This window comes from Boleophthalmus pectinirostris, unplaced genomic scaffold (assembly GCF_026225935.1).
Source record: "Boleophthalmus pectinirostris isolate CB_2022bp ecotype Guang Dong unplaced genomic scaffold, ASM2622593v1 HiC_scaffold_12, whole genome shotgun sequence".
NCBI classification, from domain to species: Eukaryota; Metazoa; Chordata; class Actinopteri; order Gobiiformes; family Gobiidae; genus Boleophthalmus; species Boleophthalmus pectinirostris.
Genome location: NW_026571018.1, coordinates 31,185,164 through 31,207,164, shown reverse-complemented (window position 1 = coordinate 31,207,164; position 22,001 = coordinate 31,185,164). Strand labels below are relative to the sequence as shown.

Here is a 22,001-nt window from a genome sequence, read left to right as displayed (position 1 = left end):
ATTTCACTTTAAAACTAAACATGTTCAAACACGTTTATCCGAAAAAAAGTATCCTGGTGTGACTTTGATTTGAAAAGTCCTGGAATAATATCAAACACACTTTAATCAAATAAGATTTTAATCAAATAAGATTTAATCAAGTCACTACAGAGTCAGTTAGTCATATTCAATTTACAGCAGCTTCTCTCTCCTCTGATCCTTTGCTCCTGTCCTCTGTTCTTTTCTCCTCCTCTCCTCTCTTCTATTCCTCACCAGCTCTCTCCTCTTCTCCTTTTTCCTCTGTTCCTCTCTCCTCTTCCCCTCTCCTCCTCTCCTCTGCTCCTCTTTCGTCTGCTCCTCTCACCTCTTCTCCTTTCTCCTCTGTCCCTCTCCTTTGCTCCTTTCCTCTGTTCCATTCTCCTCTTCTCCTCCCTCCTCTCTCCTTTGCTTCTCTTCTCTACCTTTTTTCCTTTGCTCCTCTCTCCTCTACTCCTCTGCTCCTCTCCTCTACTCCTGTTCCTCTCTCCTCTACTCCTCTTCTCTGCTCCTCTTCTCTCTTCCCCTCTCCTCTGCTCCTCTCCTCTGTTCCTCTCTCTCCTCTACTCCTCTTTTCTCCTCTGCTCCTCTCCTCTTCTTCTCTCCTCTGTTCCTCTCTTCTCTGCTCCTCCTTTCTCCTCTTCTCCTCTCCTCTGCTCCTCTCTCCTCTCTCCCCTGCTTCTCTTTCCTCTTCTCCTCTGCTCCTCTCTCCTCTGTTCCTTTCCTCTCTGCTCCTCTCTCCTGTGCTCCTCTCCTCTACTCCTCTTTTCTCTGTTCCTTTCTTCTCTGCTCTTTTCTCCTCTGCTCCTCTTCTCCTTTGTTCCTCTCTCCTCTGCTCCCCTCTTCTTTGTTCCTTTCTCCTCTTCTCCTCTCTCCCCTGCTTCTCTTTCCTCGTCTCCTCTCCTCTGTTCCTCTTCTCTGTTCCTGTTCCTTTCTCCTCCTCTTCTCTGCTCCCTTTTCCTCTTCTCTTTTCTCCTCTTTCCTCTCTCCTCTGTTCTTCTTTCCTCTGATCCTCTGCTCTTGTCATCTTCTGTTCCTTTCTCCTCTGATTTTCTGCTCCTCTCCTCTGCTCCTCTGTTCATCTCTCCTCTCCTCTTTCTCTTCTCTTCATTCAAAAAGCGTGGGCACTGGTCATTCCTCCAAATCTACTTCTATTATTATTTATACGCGGTTGTCATATTGTCCGGACGCCACAACTTGAAATTTCCAGCGACATTTGAACGCGACAGTGGCTTTTTCAGCTCCAACCAGGCCAAAAACCAAAAAACACAAAGGGCATCTGTAATTAGCCACAACCATGCACCGCCAGCTTTGTACCGCAGCGACCGCACACATCACGCTGCAGAGAATAGGCCAGTGTGATATCAACAGGATATCCAGTAGCTCCCAGTTAGCCTTGAATAGAAACATTATTCACCCGGCGCACAAAGACGCCTTACATACATGAGCACATTCACGGGACACACAAAGATTTCTGTCTCCTCACACGACTTTAGCAGCAGTGAAATGACAAGAATTTCTGCAAAAATGCGGCGATGTCTGTAGTGGAAAGCAGCTGGAATTGGAATAAAGGGATGCCGCAGCTGATCAGTGCTAGAAAATGTTTGTGTGTCTATTTGTGTTTGGGATTTGGCTTTGATAGTGAGGCTTGATTATAGTGTGGAAATGTTTGTTGGGTCTCAATGGGGTAATGTTATTTCGGTGAATTCAAAATATGTGTTTTTTAAAAGGTCCTATAGAGGGATTATGAGGAAAGAGCTGCTGTCCCATCTTGTATGATTTATTTTTAGGGCCGGGCGCAGTAACACGTTCATTTAACTAATTAATTCATTATCGGCGACATTATTTTTCTCCCCTTAACGCAGTTTTTATTATTACTATTTTTTTATTGTAGACGTCTGTTGCTCACTGGCTTTTATTTTAAAAAAGTCCATCATGAGCGAGTCTAGAATGTTGTTTACTGCCGCGGCGCTCACAGAAGGGTAAGGAACTTTTATCTGGCCTTTTTCATTTGAAAGTTCTTCCAGACGCCGCAGTCGACACAGCCAAAGTCATTTGTAACACTGCGACGCTGAATTGTCTTGTCACTGAAGTTTCACAAGTCTGAAATATTACCTAAAGGCAACACGCTCTACTGGTGCCGCTGTGGTATAGGATGTTGACCCCGCGGTGAGGTCAACATACCATATAGTATTTTGACCCCTGGGTCAGAATCCTATTATGGTATGTTGACCTCCCCTATAAAATATCGACCCCACCCCCATGAAAATCTATATTTTATTAATAAAGAACTTGAATTCTATAGAGAAACTTTGAATATTAATACTATATCTGCAAATTAAAACATATTGACATATTTAAAAGTGTTTTTTGAAGAACTCAGATGGATTTTTTATGTCGATTATAACTTTTGAATGTTAAAAATGACTTAGTTGTTTAAACACATATTTTACTGAAAATGAGACAAGTAGTTATTAATGAGTTAGGTAATCAAAGTGATGTATAATGATTTGGAATCTTGTTAAAATAGACAGGGCTGATCATTTGAGTAGTTAAATAGGGGATACCTATGACTATAGTAATATAAAATATAGTAACCATTATGTTTATTATAGTTATCATGATGTAAAGTAAGAAGTAATGTTAGTAATGTTATATTGACAATGATCAGTTATATATAAAAAAGGTCAAAATCCTATGGCTATATTAATCTGACCCCTCAATATGTTTATTATAACACAACATTACTAAATTCAAGGTCATTATCCTTACAAACCATTGCCTAAATTGACATTATGATTAAGGATTATCTGAACAATGCAAACTAAAAACCATAACAATGTAAAGATTGCTATGTATATGCAATTTTAACAATACGTTACATTTACAAAAAATACTGTACCAAGTCGTTATTCATCAAAACATTCCTTAAAAGATCGTGAATATGTAGCAATATATAATAAAGATAAATGACATGAGAAATAATGATCATATAAGTAACTACTAAAAAAAAGTAAGGGGGGTCAAAATCCTATGGGGGGGGGTCACTTTACTATAGCAGTATATTGATCATTCAATGAAATAAGTGGAGCGAAGCTTCGGCCGACCACGTGAGATGCAACGTGTCAGAGCCGTCACTCCACACACACATTACACCCAGCGCGTAGGGACTAAGAGCTTTCAGGGGCACCACCCCGCGGTCCATCGCTTTTCGCCGCATTCTTAATAATAATAATAATCATGTATGCCTTAGCAACTTACTTTGTGCAGAAACATTAAAGAAAAAAGTTCTAGGAATTAAGGAACTGCACTGAAGTGTTTTCAGGTTGTGTGTTTTTGACTGAGATTTTTATTTTTACATCAAACAGGAAACATTAAAAGCCCTGGCAGTGGCAAAACTTTTCAGTGTTGTATTTGATTTGATTTGATTTTTTTTTTTTTCAGTTGGGATTTACACTAAATACTTTATTTTACTGCTTATTTATTTATTTATTTATTAAGTAAAATTCTAGGAATTGACAAACTGCACTGAAATTGGTTCTTTTTTTGAGGAAGACTTTCCAAAGGTAGAAGTATAAACATGGACTATAAGTGATGTGCAGTGATCGTGCTCTGAAGGGGGAGCGACTTAACCTGAGGAGCAGAGGGAATGAAACTTATAAAACATGTTAGTATTTTTTCAGCGAATATAGCATTTTCAAAACAATAAAAGGTAACATGGTGATCTAAATATTTTATGTATTAGCGGTTAATACCCCATAGAAGTAAACCCACCCTCTTTAATGGTTTTAGTTCGTTAAGATGCATATTAACTCATACAGGAAGTGGTGCTATTGATTTGATTTAAAGACAGATTTGGCAGTGATGGATGGAGAGAGCTGCTTACGGTCAATGTGTTTGTGCTTAATCATTGTCCTTGACCTCTGACCTTTTAGAGCTGCTCCTGTGACAGGTTCTATAATGAATGAGAAGCAGACGGAAGCAAAAATGGTTTTCCTCTCACCCAGCCCCCCAATTAAGACACACTTGTAGAATTACAGATAAACAGAAAAACATTTAGTTCCTTATCAAAATGTATACAGAATATCCTACCCAAACATGTTGCATAGGCTAATTATAAACCACTTTGAGGGCATAAATAAACCTAAAAAAGAAAGGAGAACTAAACTGAACTAAAATCCTAATTGTCCAGTGTTTATCCACTGACCCGAAGATTGGCGGTTTGAATCCTGTTCTCGACGTAGACGTCATTGGGAGAGCGCTCAGATCTATTGACGCACGGGTTGGTGGTGTGATTCCAGCTCCCACAGATGAATGCTATTGTTGTGTCCCTTGGGCAAGACACTTAACCCACCTCTCTCCCTGTGTCTGCATATAATGGTGTATGAATGTGTGTGCGAATGGGTGAGTGGTTTATTGATATAAAGCGATATTTACCATTGAAATGTAAATGACGTAAGACCAAATCTTTTTTGGATTGAATTAAATTTGTTTTGTTTTTAAAAGGTGCACTGCTTGACTTTTCTGATGGAGGGTCGGCCATCAACTTGTCTCCATGGAGATGTTGTTGCTTTGCCTGGGATGTTCCACAGTATGACATTAAACAAATAGATTTTGTATTTATTCAATTACAGGTGGTTTTATTTCTCTAAACTACCACAAAAACATGGATTATTACTGTGAACAGGCCCACTTCTCCACAGATCTGACCTGCAACTTCAACTTATCATTAGGGGTGTACAAAAATATTGAAATATCGATATATCGTATGGTTTAATGTGATGATACAGTATTGATATCTTGGGCTGCTGTATCGATATATCACCAAGAGTATTTTTTGATATGCTTTACTAAATTATTTTGTTACAGTGCTACAGTTTTGTTGTTTGTTTAGAGAAAGGAAACTCATTTCTGCAACACATTTGACATTTTCACTTTTTTGGTGATTAAAATGTTTGTGTTTCTTATGAACTTTGCACACGAAGAAGACTTTTCGTGTCACGGCCATGATTTGACCTTCATTTTTTATTGAACCGTATCGAATTGATTTGAAATATATTGTGTTGAATCGTATCGAATCAAAAGCTCACTGTATCGAGATATGTATAGTATCGTGGCCTATGTATCGTATCGGCAACTTCTTAATGGTACCCAGCCCTACTTATCATGTGGCCTTCTTGTCGCCATGGAGATAATTAAATGAAATGCCATACTGTAGAACTCTCCAGGGAAAAAACAATAACATCTACATGCAATCAAGCAGAAAAAGTTACAGTGTTCATCTTTAACCTCTATCTCTGCTTCCCTATTGAGTAAAATCAATTTTTCCAAACCATTTCGCATTATGACTACATTTCCGGTTGTAAAGAGCACACAGGGTCATGGCGACACCCAGCTCAAGAGGAAACTCCATTTTGACCAAACAATGAACCAAAAGTGGAGAAAGTTTGTTGCCCCAACCAGGAAGTACAGATGGCTTCTTTTTTGACTCCGGTTGCCATGGCGAGAGGAGGTTAAAGGGGAAGTTTGGGTTCGGAGGTCACGTTTGGTGTGTCCTCTCTGCTCCGTGTGTCTTAAAGGGAAGTATCATCTGTTTTCCTCTTTGCTGAGATCCTGTCCAGATAACAATGATTTAGGTCTAATAGCTAAGTTTATCTGTTGCATCCTGTTACCCATAATGCAATGCACAATACAAAACAAGACAAAACAATATACAGCCAATGTATTCTGATTCAAATTACAACGCAAATAGACTGGAATACTGGAGTGCGTACTGCAAAAAGTGAATCAAATGTATTTTTCATTTATATTAAAGGTTCAATGTGTAACTTTTCTGGTAGAGTTCACCACGTACCGTATTTTTCGGACTGTAAGTTGTACTTTTTTTCATGGTTTGGGTGGTCCTGCAACTTATACTCCAGTGCGACTTATATTTTCAAATTTTCAGACTGCAACCGCGAGTGGCTCTATAGCCTTTTGTATCAATTTTCTGTGCATGTCTCCAGCAGAAAAAGCCACTGTCTTGCTGCAAATAGTGAAATCTGCAGCAGAAAATGGTAATCGAGCATAGGGATGGGCATGATTAATCGATTAATCGATAATTGATTATTAAGAATTTCATCGATTACGTTAATTTTAATCGACAAACCGAATGTAGGTTGCTGTGCGTAGTGTGACCAAACAGGGTCTGTACATGTGTCTCTCTGCACTCAGAAGGAGCGAGAAAACACAAACATTCGATCGGCCTGCAACGTACCGAAGCACAAATGCGTATTTAACAATGATTTGTACAAGAAAATCCAGGCTTTCCGTTGCGTTCAGAACAAGTGTGAGTCCATGTGCACAGTGTACAAAGCAGGAACATATGTTTCAGTGTCCAGTGGGAAAAAGCTTTACCAGGTGAGAGTCGCGTAATATCGATGACGAGTCCCCACCTCCCTCCCCCCGTACAATGTCCTGGTTTTGACAAACGCAAATCTGGTCACACTAACCTGTATTCCACTGAATCATGTCTTTTAATCCGACAGAAATTGACCGCATCAGTGCACAAGAACTGTAGTTTTATCTTCGCTGAGTTTATGCAAATTAGCGATGCGGTTTTAAGTTTCGTTTTTGTGAGAGTTGAGCAAAACTGAATTAAACACATTATAATCTCAAACGGGCTGATGTGGCTCTAGAGTCGTTACGGTTTATATGTCATAAAGTTGAATTTATTTATGCAGATTAGTAGTGCAGATAGTAATAATAATGATGATCATTTTAATATAAAAACGTTAATGATTAATCGATAATCGATCATTAATTCTTCCGACGATCGATTAAGAAAATTTCATCAAATCTCCATCCCTAATCGAGCAGCAGAAAGAAAGTTTGAAGTGAGCAAGAAACTTGTGAGTCACTGGCAGAAAGCAGAGATGGAGGACACAGCTTCACGGCAGCCGGGACGTTGCGCCGTGCAACTTTCCTGGAATTCACTGGATGACAAAGCTTGGACTTCAGTGACAACCGAGGATGAGGAATTTAATGGATGAAGAATTCAATTGATTCAATGGATTTAGTGATTTGGAGTGAGATGGAGAGTTTGGTAAACTTATGTTCTGTTGTTTATTCTATAGTTATCTGAAGAACTGTTCATATGTGACGTTAACATATTAATGCCTATTCAGCCTGTTGTTCTATTCTATTGTTATTATTACCGTATTTTCCGGGCTATTAGATGCGCTCTTAAGCCTCTAACCCTATCAAAAAATGCCCACGAATCCACTCGGGTGTCCCAGCACGATTTAAGTAAACTAAAAAGCCGCACCACCCGCAGCGCACGCAAACACACACGGAGTGGACAGCGTGCAGCGACAAACACCCACAGCCACACTGATCACTCCACGCCGATGAGGAACGGAAGAGAGGAACGAACCGAAAAAGCGAGTCCAATGTGCCACTTCTAGACACAACTGAACAACTGAGTCACTGCGAACACGCCGACAATCCAGCGATCCCAGACAGCACCCTCCCTACCGTGAACGCACCAAACAAAGTCCCACTGACCCATCGAACTGTTTTTTTTTTAAAGTCCAGTGCGGTTTATTTGTGAATAAACACCATTTAATGACAGTGCGTCTTATAATCCAGAGCGCCCAATAGCCCGGAAAATACAGTACTATAACTTGCCTTTCAAGATGAAATGTCAGTTCCTATTCCCTGATTTTATAAAATAAACTTACCCCAAAAAGTGCGACTTGTAGTCCGGTGCGACTTATATATGTTTCTTTCTTCATTATGCATTTTTTGGCTGGTGCGACTTATACTCTGGAGTCACTTATCGTCAAGTTCCAAGTCATTGACCTTCAAGTCCAAGTCGAGTCCCAAGTCTTAGTCAAGCTTAGGTTCTGCTGTGCGTAAAAGCAAAGCTGTACCCGTTCACATGTAGCCAAGAAGGAATGATAAAATCCAAGACACGAGGGAATGAAGAGAGAGAGACAGACATGACGAAGGAGCGAACAGCCAGAACCCGCTGAAAACCACTTTATCCTCATCCTTCAAAAATGTAGAAATATTTTTTTAAAAAGATTTCACGACCCTCCCTGCAGCCCCCTGTTGAAGACGCTCACGAGAGTCATTTTTGCGTAATGTAGGACCTTTTAAGTACGGTGCATTTTGTTACATTGCTCCTTCACTCTCTGTTCTCTGTATTGTTGAGAATATTCCAGCTCACATCTCACACAAAAACCTCACTATACAATAAACCCAGTGTGGCATGTAATTCTCTTGTGTGTTTCTTTTTCATTCACGTTGGCCGGGCTTGCGTAAATGTGTTTTGGATTTGGGGTGAGCTAATAGACTCTACAGCTGATTTGTAGCGCACGTGCTCCAAGATGTGTGTGTGTTTTGTGAGCGTGTGTGAGTGTGTGTGGGGTTGAATATCTGTACACTGACCTCATCATGTCAACGGCCAGCAGCGCAGTTTAAAACGTCATTTAAAAGACAGGGAAAACTAAACACGGCTGACTGCGAGTTGGGGTTTTCTGAGCGGCACTTTCCCCCGATTTAAAGCTGTCAGTGGTTCAAGCTTTGCCAAGAATACAAACAGTTTACAAAAGATCGAAGGATGAGCAATTCAGTAATATAATAGCCTAATCATGTATCCGTAGAGCGTAAACCTGTGGGTGATTATGATTCATGTTGGCCTGCTTTGTTAGGTGGTTACAGAAATTTTCACAATAGCAACCAAAAAAAGTGACTCGAGTGACTAACGGTGTTTTTACTTGGCAGAAGCATCTTTGCAATTCTGCGTAATTGTCAGTGGCCTGAGAAAAAAGAAAGCAAAAAAAGCATTTGCTCATTTTAGGGCAGTATAGTCGGCTAATTATGTCATTGGGATTGTCAGTGCTTATACCACAGCGGACTTTGGAGTTATAGTTTGCAGTGACATCACGCTGGAGGTGTTGTACGTGTGTCCCTACGGTGCAATGTTCAGCAGTTACAATGGAGACGCAATGCACACTTTAGCAAATACTGACAAAGGAGTTTTAGGCTACTTTTACATATCGCCGGGTATGTTGAGAAGTGAATATTTCCCTCTGTTCAATTTCCAAAATAATATCGTACACACAGCATCGTTTTCAAAAAAAAGTCTTTGTTTACATCAACCCGCATAAATATATACGCCATCGAGCGCCATCATAACTACGCCAAGCCTGGATTAGATTCAAATCTGTAGCATTCATTTCATTACAGTTGTAAGTATTACTCAAAAATACCTTGAAGAATGTGGCAAAATCTCTGACCTCCAAGCCTCATTCGTCTCTGGTCATGGATATGAATCATCAGCTGTGTGTGCAAATGCAAACACATGAAAAGTGTTTGCACAAGAAGAAATGCGACTGATGCTTTGAATTCTTCTATGATCATCATTGGTGTGTCAGCTCCCACTTTACACGCAAAACCGTAGTTTTCCAGAATTTTCCACTCTGGGCGGATTCATTTTCAGAGGTAAATTTTCCGTTTGCATGTAAAAGATGGGTACAAATTAAGGGAAAAGTCTCAGTAAAAAAAAACAAAAAAAAACTTGTGTAATAAATGGGGCCATAAGATGATCTGAAAACTTAGGAAAATTTTGATTAGATTTTTCATTTTCAGGAGTATGATCAGTACAAGTGTTCATGGTCCATTTTAAGTGTTTGATGTTTAACAATAAGGTGAGAGTGACTGAAAAGCTGCTGGACAATCCGTGTGACTGTAATGTTATTTGAGAGGGAGAAATATGGAAGATCATTTGTTCCATTATTTTTATTCTGAATTTTAGTTGCTAGTTTTTTAAAATTCAAAATCAAAATTTCATTCATATTTGAAATATTCAGCTCATATATTTTCAAGCCTTCAGATTCAATAGTCAAAATTCAGAGGGAAAATTTACTGGAAAAAAAAAAAGGCAGAAGCAATCCATCCTGTGTTATTTTTTAGTTACACGATTTACTCAGCATTTCTCTCTCTCAAAACAAATAAAACAACAGTGTTATTGATAATTTACGCAAATCTTTCAAATTGAAAATAAAAATAGGCTACAAATATGAACCTCAGAGCAGTTTTGCGATGTACAAAACATAAAATGAATAAAATACACTTTTATTAACATTAGACACGCTCTTAAGCCTCTAACCCATCAAAAAACGACTGCGCGCCTCGCAATCCAGAGCACCCTATACAGGAATCCACTCGGGTGTCCCAGCACTACTTCAGTAAACTACAAAGTCGCACCATCCGCAGCGCACGCAAACACACGGAGCAGACTGCGACGGCACAGCGAAACACACCCGCAGACACACTCATCACTCCACGCCGACGAGGAACGGAACAGAGGAACGAACCGAAAAAGCGAGCGCAATGTGCCACTTCTAGACACGACTGAACAACTGAGTCACTGCGAACACGCCGACAATCCAGCGGTCCCAGACAGCACCCTCCCTACACGCCACAACTGAACAAAACCCAGAGTCACCGTGAACGTGCCAAACAAACAAAGTCCCACTGACCCATCCAACTGTTGTGTTTCGTTTAATGTCCAGTGCAGTTTATTTGTGAAAAAAGTTCGAAAATAGACCATTTAATGCGTCTTATAATCCAGAGCGCCTAATAGCCTGGAAAATACGGTAAATGTATCCAAAATAAACTATATATCCAGCTGTTTTACAATCTCTATATTTAAAAAAAATAATAATAATAAATATACATATTTATATAAAAAATATCTGAAAATAAACTGTGAAGAGTGTTAATCGTTTCAACTTGATTATATGAGTTTGGAGATCGTTTGACACACAAATCGAAATTGTGCAATTAATCAATTTGTATCGCAGTCTTATTGTTGGGTTACTAATCAATACATCTACAGTTAACAGAAGTATGGCATCAAAGTGTAAATACATTTTACATTTACCAATATTCAAAGTTATATTTATGGCTCAACCTTGAAATTTGCAGGGACACCTTTCCACAGATCTGACGTGTAACTTGGCTTCATGACATCACTTGCTTGTCTTCATAGCACACCTAAATTGTTTATTGTACTTTGACTTTTTGGTTATATTTCTTTCGTGTTTGTTGTTGTCATTCTTCCTCTGTCACACAGTTTGATTTACACAGATTTCACATTCAAAAACTGTGGTCACTTCTCTAGAAACCAACATTTCTAGATCTCCAAAAGTTGCTGCGTCACTTTTCCTCATCAATTTCCACCGTTTCTGTTCACCATTTTCGCACCGGCCATAAATCAGACGCTGCCCACTGAAACACACATGTCCAGTGACTAATCTGTCCTCATCAGTGGGCGGTCGGGCTGTTTACACGAAGCCGAGCTCGAGGAGGAGAACGAAGGACCTCAAGCACGTTTCTCTGTGGAGGTGTGGAGAGGAACTGTCAGAGGAGGGAGAACAAGCCTCAAAAACCGGGCCAAAAAACCCAGAGCAGAAAACCAGGACTAAAGATGACTTGCATTCAAACCGTTTAGACTCGATTCCCACAGCGCCCACCCAGTTTGAAGATATCTGTAATGTTTCGGGACTATTGAAGTAATGGAAAATGTCGAGACAAAGCAAATATGCAAAGACAGGCTTTCGGTGCCACTGTCAGTTATTGGAGCAGAACCGTAAATCAAAGATGGCAGCGGTAATCTTCGGTGGAAACTTGCAGGGACTTAAACCAAGAAGTCCCTGGCTCTTCTGCGCTGGAGACGGTTCTGAATGTTCACGATAACTTGAGTTGGCGGTGGATTTCAGGGCGGTGACATCACGCTTAAGGACATGTGTTTTTAGATGTTCTGAGAAGTTCCAGTGTTCGAAGTTAGAATCGGTCAAATCAGGAAATGTTTTGGGATTCTTTGAAGTTGTAGTTTGTTTGTTTTTTAACCAGAATTTGAAAATGGAAAATTGATTGGTTGTATGATATTTCTTGAAAGTTGCATTCTATCCTTAAAGGTGTAACTTTTCTGTAATTCCTTTTCTCCAGGAAGATTCCCAGTATGGCATTAAACCTCTTCTTCATGGAGACCAAACCAGACCAAGTTAGAGGTCAGATCTGTGGAGAGGTGACCCCACTCACAATCAGAATGCCTGTTTTTCTTGGGTATATTTGGGCTATAAAACCACTTGTAACTGAATATATGTAAGGTAGAGCTGTTTAATGTCATACTGTGGAACTTTCAAAACAGAGCAATGACATCTCCATGGAAACAAGAATTTGGCGGGCTCCCAACCGAAAAGTCTGCATATTTTTCGGACACAAAATCGTTTCTTGTGAGCTTCTGAGCCATGTTAAATGTGGTTTACCTCATCAAAACCTGAAATTGTGTTTTGTTTTATTCACACATGTTTGAGTAACCCTTTATTATTACCGTATTTTTTGGACTATAAGGCGCACCAGATTATAAGGCACAATATCAATAATGTTGAATTCTCTCGTCTATTTTCATACATAAGGTGCACTGGATTATTAGGCGCATTAAGCGAAACAAATGGACGACACTTGAGACTGATCGTGGCATAATTCGCCCGGTGTTTCCTCCCTGTCTTGGTGAATGTGGATTATAAATGTGAATGTGGGTGGATAACTGAAGTTTGATTATTTGAGGACTCAAATATACATTGAGTAGTAATGTGTTTAATTCAGCTTTGCACACATTTGTTTACATTTTTCAGAAAAACAAAACTCAAAACCACATGGCTAATTTGCATAAACTATAAGAACTGGAAAAAACAGCTCACTCGCTCTTACTCTGCGACACTCATGAATACAATAGCCTTAATACTTCGACAATCCATCAAGCGGTGTGGCTTCGTAGTTTACCAAAGTTGTGCTAGAACATTTTGACAGATTTTTGAGCACCGTGTACCACATAAAATCGGTTCGAGGTCAGTAAGCACAACCAGAATTAATACATAATGCGCACCGGATTATAAGGTGCACTGTCGATTTTTGAGACAATTAAAGGATTTATTGCAGCTTATAGTCCAAAAAATACGGTACATAGTGCACCTTTAGATTATCCTATAAACTATGAAACGCTTTCACTTACTGCACAAATAATTTACAAAGCTTTTATTTGTCCAGAATGGAAAAATAATAAAATCCTATGCTATACATTTTAAAAGGCATTTTGTTGGACGAGAACCTTTAGGAAGCAACTGCCAGGGACAGACCGTTTTATCCAATTGTTGGATAAGAACCGAGTAGAAACAACTGCGTGACTATCTCAAGAGAGCAGTTGTTTTTCTGTCATGATTCAACATCTGTGTGAGAGAAGGAGCTAAGTGGCTTGTGCTCATTTATTATCAGCTAATTCTGTCATTATCCATTTTCTCAAAATTGGATACTGGCCCTTTAAACATTCTTTCTTTCCAGTTTAAATTGTTGATCTAATTTCCAAACCTTTTAGCTTTGATTTAATATTGAAGATAAGGAGTAACTGTATTGCTCTAAGTCAGCCTTCTCAAATTATCTAGCTTTAATTCGAATGTTTTGCAGGATTTATCGTCAAAAGTATCGAAAATCAGATTCTAAAACTAGTATCGAAAGTAGATACTCATTTGAGCAAGTGTCAGTACTCAAAAAGTCACATGTTTTTGGATACTACTATGATTTAATGTGGAAAATGTCATCATGGACTACTGTGGTACTAGTATCGAGTCTCTTCAAGTTTGAAAGTACTGTGAAAAACTACACACGTGTCAAATCATTTTCGCTGACTTCTCCATAGTTTTGTGTGACTAAGCACATCTTGTAAAAACATGACTTTGAAATACACCGACTTGAGTGCACCATGACTACTGCTTTACTTATTTCCACGTTTGACCCCGCTATGACTCACTCCCCTCTGACACCCCCTGGCTCTTGGAGGGGAAAGTGCGATGATTTCTGTGACTGGCAGCTTCTAACACAACTTTCCACATAAGACCAGGGCACACAAGTGAAAACGCAGCACACTGTCACGGATGAGCGCAGTATTTACAGAGACATGTCCAGAGCGCTCCTGTCTGTCTGCTCCTCAAATGTATGCCCTCTCCCAGAATGCATCTGTCTGTCCGTGAGACCCTTCTCCACCTCTGTTCTGCTCGTTTTCCTCCTGCTCCGTCTGTCTTCGTTTGAGAAATTTGCCAAAAGGGACACATTCGGCTTCACATGTGTTTCTCCGGCTGGGTTTGATTGGACCAAGTTTTTTTTTTTTTTTAACAAGATGGCATCCTTGTGTGTCAGCTATACATAAACAAAAACACACGTCTGTCTAAAGTGGGGCTGCACAATATATCTAAGGATCAAGCTTTTTCAGTTACAGTACCAACACTTTGCCTTTTGTAGCTGATGACAACCGATACCAGAGTACAGACTGAAAAAGACGTTTAATTTCTATCCAAACACAGTTAACTAAATACAACAATCATCCAATTGTATTATTTATCCAGCAAGTAACTGTTTAACAGTTTTGTACAAATAAAATGTCAAACATTTTGAGACATTCTAACATTAGTCAGTGAATAGTCCGATAAAAGACCCAACCAGGATATCAGCTCAACCAATATTTATTGGACCAGTACCCAAACCAGCTCATTTTTCTAGTATTGGTACATCCCTAAATATACCACAAAAGTATTGATATTGTGATAAAGACTGATGCAATAATTGATATTCCAACATACTCAATATATTACAGTAACACCAAGGTTCACAAAAATTCATATTTTATTTTTTATTGAAAAGTATATGTTAAATAAAGCAGATTTCCCAAAATTCACCTTGTTAATCCAGATTTCACCTCTGTTAAATCCACTAGCCAATTAAAGCATGTATTTTTTTCTGGTGCCATCAAAAATATCACGTTATTAATGAGTTAACACAAAACAATTTTAACAGCGTTTTCAATTTTTTTTATTTATTGTGAACCATTTTTGTTTTATAAGCTGTGGCCACTGCTAGTAATTTTAGAAAAACTACAGGATCTGGCTGTAAACAAGAAGGAAAATCTATCATATCTGTCTTAATAGATACTTCTGCCGCTGGACTTATTTTCTCTGCTAAAGCATTAGATTTACGCGACATGTAAACAAACAGTGCAGTGTGATGACGTCATGGCCCTTAGTACAGCAGCGTTGGGGTGACAAACCCGGTCGCAAACACAGTTGCAATTAAAAAACAAAGCCTATCCCAATTTTCTGTTAATACGAGTAGTAAAATGATTATTCAGGGGACAAAAGTGTGTAGTTAATTTGCGATTAATTGCAAGTTAACTATGACATTCGTGAGATTAATCACTTTTAATATTTTAATTGATTGACAGTACTAATATTTTCTCATAACTGAACTCAAAAAGCATTGCAATAGTATTATATCGCAGTTCTTGGCATATCGCAACATTTTCCAATATTGTGCAGCCGTAGTTTAAAGCAATATTTTTGCTTATATTCTGATATAGCAGGGGCAAAAGCTACAGTCACCAGTACAATAAGTACTTTAAAGAACAGTATAAAAGCAAATATAGAACCACGGGCTGTGCATAGTGCCAATTTTGAGTGCCTAATTCCAGACTTGAACCAGCAACCCTTGGATTTAAATGTGTGCTCTGATTAGCTTCGGATTGTTGGTAAGAAAAATAAAAATATCTCAGCAATATACAAGAGGTCGTACAGAATAAGTAATCTTGAGTTGTCTTGTAAAAAAATTCAGTTGAAAGGCTGAACACTTAAAACCAGACAAGTTTTATCTTTTGGAGCGAACTTCAATACTTCTTTTTCTTAAGTTATCTTCTCTTGTCTCTTGAAAACTTTGCACAGACCCTTTTAAGAGTGTGTTTAAGGCCAAAAGTGGCTGTCTCATAGGAGCTCTTAGCACCTCGTCTATTATTGAAGAAGCCATCCCTTTCACCCTGTTATCGCTTCAGTGCGTTATCATGGCTAAAGTTTAATGGAAGATTTTTTTTTTTTCGTTTTGTTCTATTCGCTCACAAACACTCGCATAGAAAAACCTTTATCATCACTAGCAGCTTGTCCAAAAATGTACACCCAGATTATGATTAATAAAGAAATGAAAACTAGATTCTCTCATTCTAGATTCTCTCTCAGGTATTATCACTGTTGGGCAAGTTACTTCAAAACTGTAATGCGTTATTTATTTATTACTTGTTACTGTTGTTTCAAAGTAATTTGTTACATGACAATAGTACTGTATTTACAATGTAAGACATTACACAACTACTGCAGTACTTTAAGTTACTCTCAACAAAATAACTTATTGTCAAATAGTGAGCGGAGATGCTGGACTTTTGCACCATATATGGACTGAACCAGGACTAAACCAGGATTAAACCAGGACTAAACTAAGACTAAACCAGTTCTAAACCAGAACTGAACCAGGACTGAACCAGGACTGAACCAGGAGGACTGAACCAGGACTAAACCAGGTCTAAACCAGGTCTAAATCAGGACTGAACTAGGACTAAACCAGAGCTGAACCAGGACTGAACCAGGACTAAACCATAACTGAACCAGGACTAAACCAGGTCTAAACCAGGTCTAAAAACGAACTAAACCAAGACTAAACTAGGTCTAAACCAGAACTAAACCAAGTCTAAACCAGGACTAAACCAGGTCTAAACCAGGTCTAAACCAGGACTAAACTAAGACTAAACCAGGTCTAAACCAGAACTGAACCAGGACTGAACCAGGACTGAGTCGAGACTGAACGAGAACTAAAGTAGGACTAAACCATAGCTGAACCAGGACTAAACCAGGTCTAAACCCATACTAAACCAAGACTAAACTAGGTCTAAACCAGAACTAAACCAAGTCTAAACCAGGAATAAACCAGAACTAAACCAGGTCTAAACCAGGTCTAAACCAGGACTAAACCAGGCCCAAACCAGGACTAATCTTGGACTAGGACTTGGAATCTAGGACCGCCCCTGAGAGAACCCCGAGCTCATGTCTGCAAAGTGTGAATGGGTGTCAGCTGTGTTGAGCCCCGTGGAGCTCGGACTTCTGCACCAGTCCTTTCACCCGCAGTCACTCGACGGTCTATGCGGGCGCACCTCTGGGCACGTCCCGACATTTGGAACCGTAACAATGGCGTTTTGCAAAAAGAAAAACCCACCACTTCAATCCAGATTTAAAATCCATTGCGACGGGTGTTACTGACATTTGTACAGAGTAAAATATTACATTTTTTTCCCTGTAATGCCTTACATTACTGTGTTACAGCAAAAAGCAATGCATTACAGTAATTCATTACTTTTACAACGCGTTTCTCCCAACACTGGATATTAATACAAAAAATCTAAATCTTCTTATGATGTGTGAGATACTGTGTCCAGGTAATTTCCCTTGTGGATCAATAAAGTTTGTCTAAGTCTGTATATGTCTATGTCTATGGCTCCTATTTTGTGTTGAAAATTGCCGTCTGTTGTTTTAATAATCATTGTAGTATCAAAATCTCCATCGAATCCCAAGCCATTTCCCTTTAATGTATTGTGACACCATAACTGGAACCTCTCAGAATGTACACTTAAATTATTGGGTTTTCTTTTTACTACCACAACATGAAAACTTCCAAAAAATGTGGAAAAATGGCTTTTTAAACGTATTGCATATTTTGTCGGATTTGGCTCAGACTGATCCTTTAACACTAATGGTATTTTTCCTCTGTGTCTTCCAGGTCTGTCCACGGCCAAGAGGAAATTCGCTGACTCCCTGAACGAGTTTAAGTTTCAGTGTATCGGCGATGCAGAGACGGACGACGAGATGTGCATAGGTAACATAATCCTGCTTCTGTTCTGAAGGGGGGGTCGGAAATTGCTCTGATCTGGGGTTGGAAATAGAACAAATTTATCAGCAGGAAACAGAGGGTTATTTATGGCCCAGACGATCAAAGATGTCTGCTATTTTAAGAGATTGTGTTCTTTTCTTCAATTCTGGTCTATTATAAATGACACAGCTTTCACACTTTCAAACATAATCAATGACAGAAGATTCAGTATACTAGTTTGATAAATATAGAAAACAATTAGGTGCATGACTGTTGACAGAATCATTTGTTGAAAAAGTTATTTTTTATGTGTAGGATTTTAGGTGCTTGTATATTTTTCTTGCTTATGCTTCACCTTTCATTGTCTATGAGAGTGTAGCCAGGCTGGTGCCACCTCGTGCCTCTGCTCAATTTCATTTCTCTCCAGAGACTAGGTCAGGAATCAGAATAAACTAGACAGTTTGCAAGAAACCCATAAGTGCGAGTCTGGGCACCAGCCAATCAGTGAAGAGCCATACATTCTGTGTTGGCAATGATTCCCAAGATCGAAGATTTAAAGCAAAGAAAACAAAGAACATTTTTGGTGAATTTTATCAAGGGGAAAGACGTTATTGCCCTTCTTCCTACAGGATTTGGGAAAAGATTCCAATTAGCCCCGTTAGCGGTGCATTACATATGTCATGACCAAATAGCAGAGATTGGTTAAATTTTAAAAAAGTACCCGCGAACCATCAAGTGAACGAATCCTAATGCTGCAGGGTCAGATAGTTTCACTTCGTGGAAATCGAATGAATCAGACTAATGACAGTGGCCCTCAAACTTTTCACCGCAAGTAACAGCAAAGAAAAGTTTTTCCGAGTATCACCAGATCAAAACCAGGTCTATAACAGGACTATTCCAGATCTAATCTAGGTCTAAAGCTGGTCTAAAACAGGACTACGTCACATACATACATAGACATGCTGTAAACAAGAAATAGAATGAAAGTGGTGGGTGTGTGTGTTTGAATGATGATGGTGGTCGGCGGCGGCTGATGGTGCAAATTGGCAGCCGCACTTTCATCTTTGTGACATATGTCTGTGAAAAGTATTATATAAAAATAAACTTACTTGCTTAATTCAATTTTCCAAAGACAAAAGCTGTCCAAGTACCACCTGAAAGAGCTTGCGCACCACAGTTTGAGAAACACTGATCTATGACATCAGTTATTATTGTGTGTGACATTATAAAATGTGCTAACCTGGTTCATCCCAGATTGATGTGTGTAGCATTGAGTTCTACCCATGATCAATCTGGGATCCTCTCACTGAAAGAGATTGGAAAACACAAACCTCATGATTATTATTTGAATCTGGCCTTACCTTCTGCACGTTTTTCACAACCAAAATAGTCTGTATTTTTGCAAAAATACACTGAAGTATGTCTGTTGGTGTCGCCGTGTTTGTTTTGGTTTATTTGGGCGCGTGGTCTTTAGCTTCTGCACAAACCTCAGTGCTGCTCTGTGATTGGTCCATGAGCCCGCTTAACCTTACAGCGAGAGTCTCTCAAGATGGATTATTGTGAGTTTGTGAACTCACAATAAAACTGTGCAACACCCATAGACCGTGTATATAAATGGTACGCCGCCTTGTTCCATATAGGAAGTTCACATGTGGGCGTTTCTGGCTCCTTTGACCCTGGCTCCCATTGACTTACATTAGAATCTTGTCCTTTCTCTCTGTAACTGACACTGTAAGCTTTGTCATTTTGGTCTTAAAATGTTCATATTAACCCACTCTAAATGATACTGGTGGTTTGATTTTTTTGCTGTTTTATCCGTCAAAAAAATCCTATTCATAACATAGATCCTGACTCCAGATTCGCTCCTGTAACACTTACTTTGTCCACTTTTTTATACAGTCTGTAGCAATACCATAAAAAGCTATACAGTTTCTGATGAAATGTTGCGAACAGTCTTGCCCAACATAGCATCAATCCTTTAGTTCATTTCCATGTCTCCCCCTGGCTGGATCTGTCCACCTCCCCACTCTTCTCTCCCTCTCCCTGACCCGACCCACCCAGCCTCTGTTTAACTCTCACAGATATCTGTCCTGAACAGCTTGTCTCTGCTGGACTCCATGACCCTCTCTTGTTTAGGCTATTCATAGTCCCACTTGATGCATTATGGAAAAGGTGAAGCTGGAATTTGACTCACATTGTACAGCACAAAGCCAACCTAGGCATTTTCACATTCAAATCAATCAAAGTTCAAAAATAGTGCTCAAATAAAAATGCTTTATTCGCTCGTGATTATTAATATATTTCATGCATTTTCATTTTGTGTGTCTCTTTTAGCCAAATCCCTCCAGGAGTTTTCAGCTGTGCTTCAGAACCTGGAAGATGAGAGGACGCGGATGGTAAGAAAGACTCTTATTGAGTACGGGAGAACGTTAATGAGTACATGTTATCGATTGCAAAGTTGTCGATATTTTTTTCCTCAACAAAGATTCCCAATTTTGCAAATACAAGCTCCTGATACTTTGCAGCTGATGTCATCAACATTCCTGGAGGGTGTGATGTAAGAGAACTGTAAGACTGCTCTATCTGAGGCTTGTTAGACTTTAATCTGAGCTTTATTTTAACACGATCGGACTAGAAAGAGCTCGTGTAGTTGGATCAGGTGAGATGATTTGTCCTCTTAAACACAGTCACAAGCCAGCTAGAAGTTTTTATTTATTTTTTTAATCAGTCACCAGTTTTTTCAGTTAGTCACTCTCACCTTTTTTTTTTTTTTTTACTGAAAATCAAACTCCTAAACAGGACCATGAATGCTTGTAGTGATTAAAATGTTCTGTTTAAATCCATTTTTTTTCTCAAGTTCCTAAAACTTTTTTTTTACACTGTTTGCATTACGTCACCATGGTAGCACCTGAACATTCCACCGTACAGATACATGTAGAACACCCCAAATGTGACGTCGCTGCAAAGTATCAATACAAGTCATGGGTAATGAACAACTATGAAGTGTGGAAACATACACTACCGGTCAAAAGTTTTAGAACGACCTAATTTTTCCAGTTATTTATTGCAATTCAAGTCGTGCAAGTCCAATGAAGAGCTTGAAATGGTACAAAGGTAAGAACTGAACAGCCAGAGGTTAAAAAAAAAAGATAAAAGAATAAAACACAAGTAAAAAGCTCTGCCAAAACTACCTCAGGAAAAAAGAACAAGATGGTAAAACTTGAAAACATCTAGTGTCCAGCACAGTCTCCAGATTTAAACCCCATCGAGTTGTTTTGGGATGAACTGGACAGAAGAGTGAAAACCAAGAAACCTACAAGTGCCACACATTCATGGGAACTTGTGCAACGGACTTGGGAAGAACTTTCTGAAGAATATTTGATTTCTATTGTAAAAAGAACGAGCCACGGGTGTGTTCAGCTGTTATATCTGCCAAAGGTGGACACTTTCATGAATCAAAAGTTTAGAATACGTTTTGGTCAACAGTAAACAGTAAAAAACTGGAAAAAATGTGATGTTCTTCTAAAACTTTTGACTGGTAGTGCATAAGAATCTATGACTTCTGAAAGGACTAGATTATAATCGTAGTTAGTGTACTGGAAGAACTATAGGACTGTTATCGACTAAAGATCTTGGTCTGATTTCTTGCCTTGGGTAATTGGTAATGGAGTGTGCTCTCAAAATTCAATTTCTATGATACAAATGTATATATTACCCAAACTGCACTGACTAGACAAGAACAATTACCAGTAAAAGGCAAATTAAAGGTGCATTGTGTGACTTTTCTGGTACAGGGTCTGCAACCTGATGTTATTGCTTTGCCTTGAAAGTTCTGCAGTATGGCATTAAACTTTCTATGAAGACAACCAAATGATACCAGGCAAAGTTAAGAATGTATGGTTTTCAGTGTATTTCTGAGCATAAGATACATAAGTCTAATGCCATACCATGGAACATTCTCTGCTTGTGTGGAATATCTCTGCTTATCATGCTTACATATTCATATCACATCTAATACATAACTTTATATTTATTTATTTACAGCGCACCTGTTCATATATATCTTTTGCTCATTTATATACGTCATATATATTTATATTTTTTATAGCACACCCTGAATATTTATTCATAGTATCTACATCTGCTTATATATCCCCCATGTATATTAAATCTAATTCCCTCCAGTTCATACTGCCATACTTATT

General features: G+C 38.9%; 1 protein-coding gene across 1 annotated transcript in view; it reads left to right on the top strand.

Moving 5' to 3' along the window:
- The window catches only part of LOC110153967 (rho GTPase-activating protein 26), a 228,014-nt gene that overhangs the window by 85,167 nt on the left and 120,846 nt on the right, over positions 1–22,001 (top strand). Inside the window, exons 2-3 of the mRNA XM_020917897.2 lie at positions 17,707–17,802; positions 20,131–20,192. Of these exons, the coding sequence (XP_020773556.2) occupies positions 17,707–17,802; positions 20,131–20,192 (158 nt within the window). The remainder of the gene's footprint in view (positions 1–17,706; positions 17,803–20,130; positions 20,193–22,001) is intronic.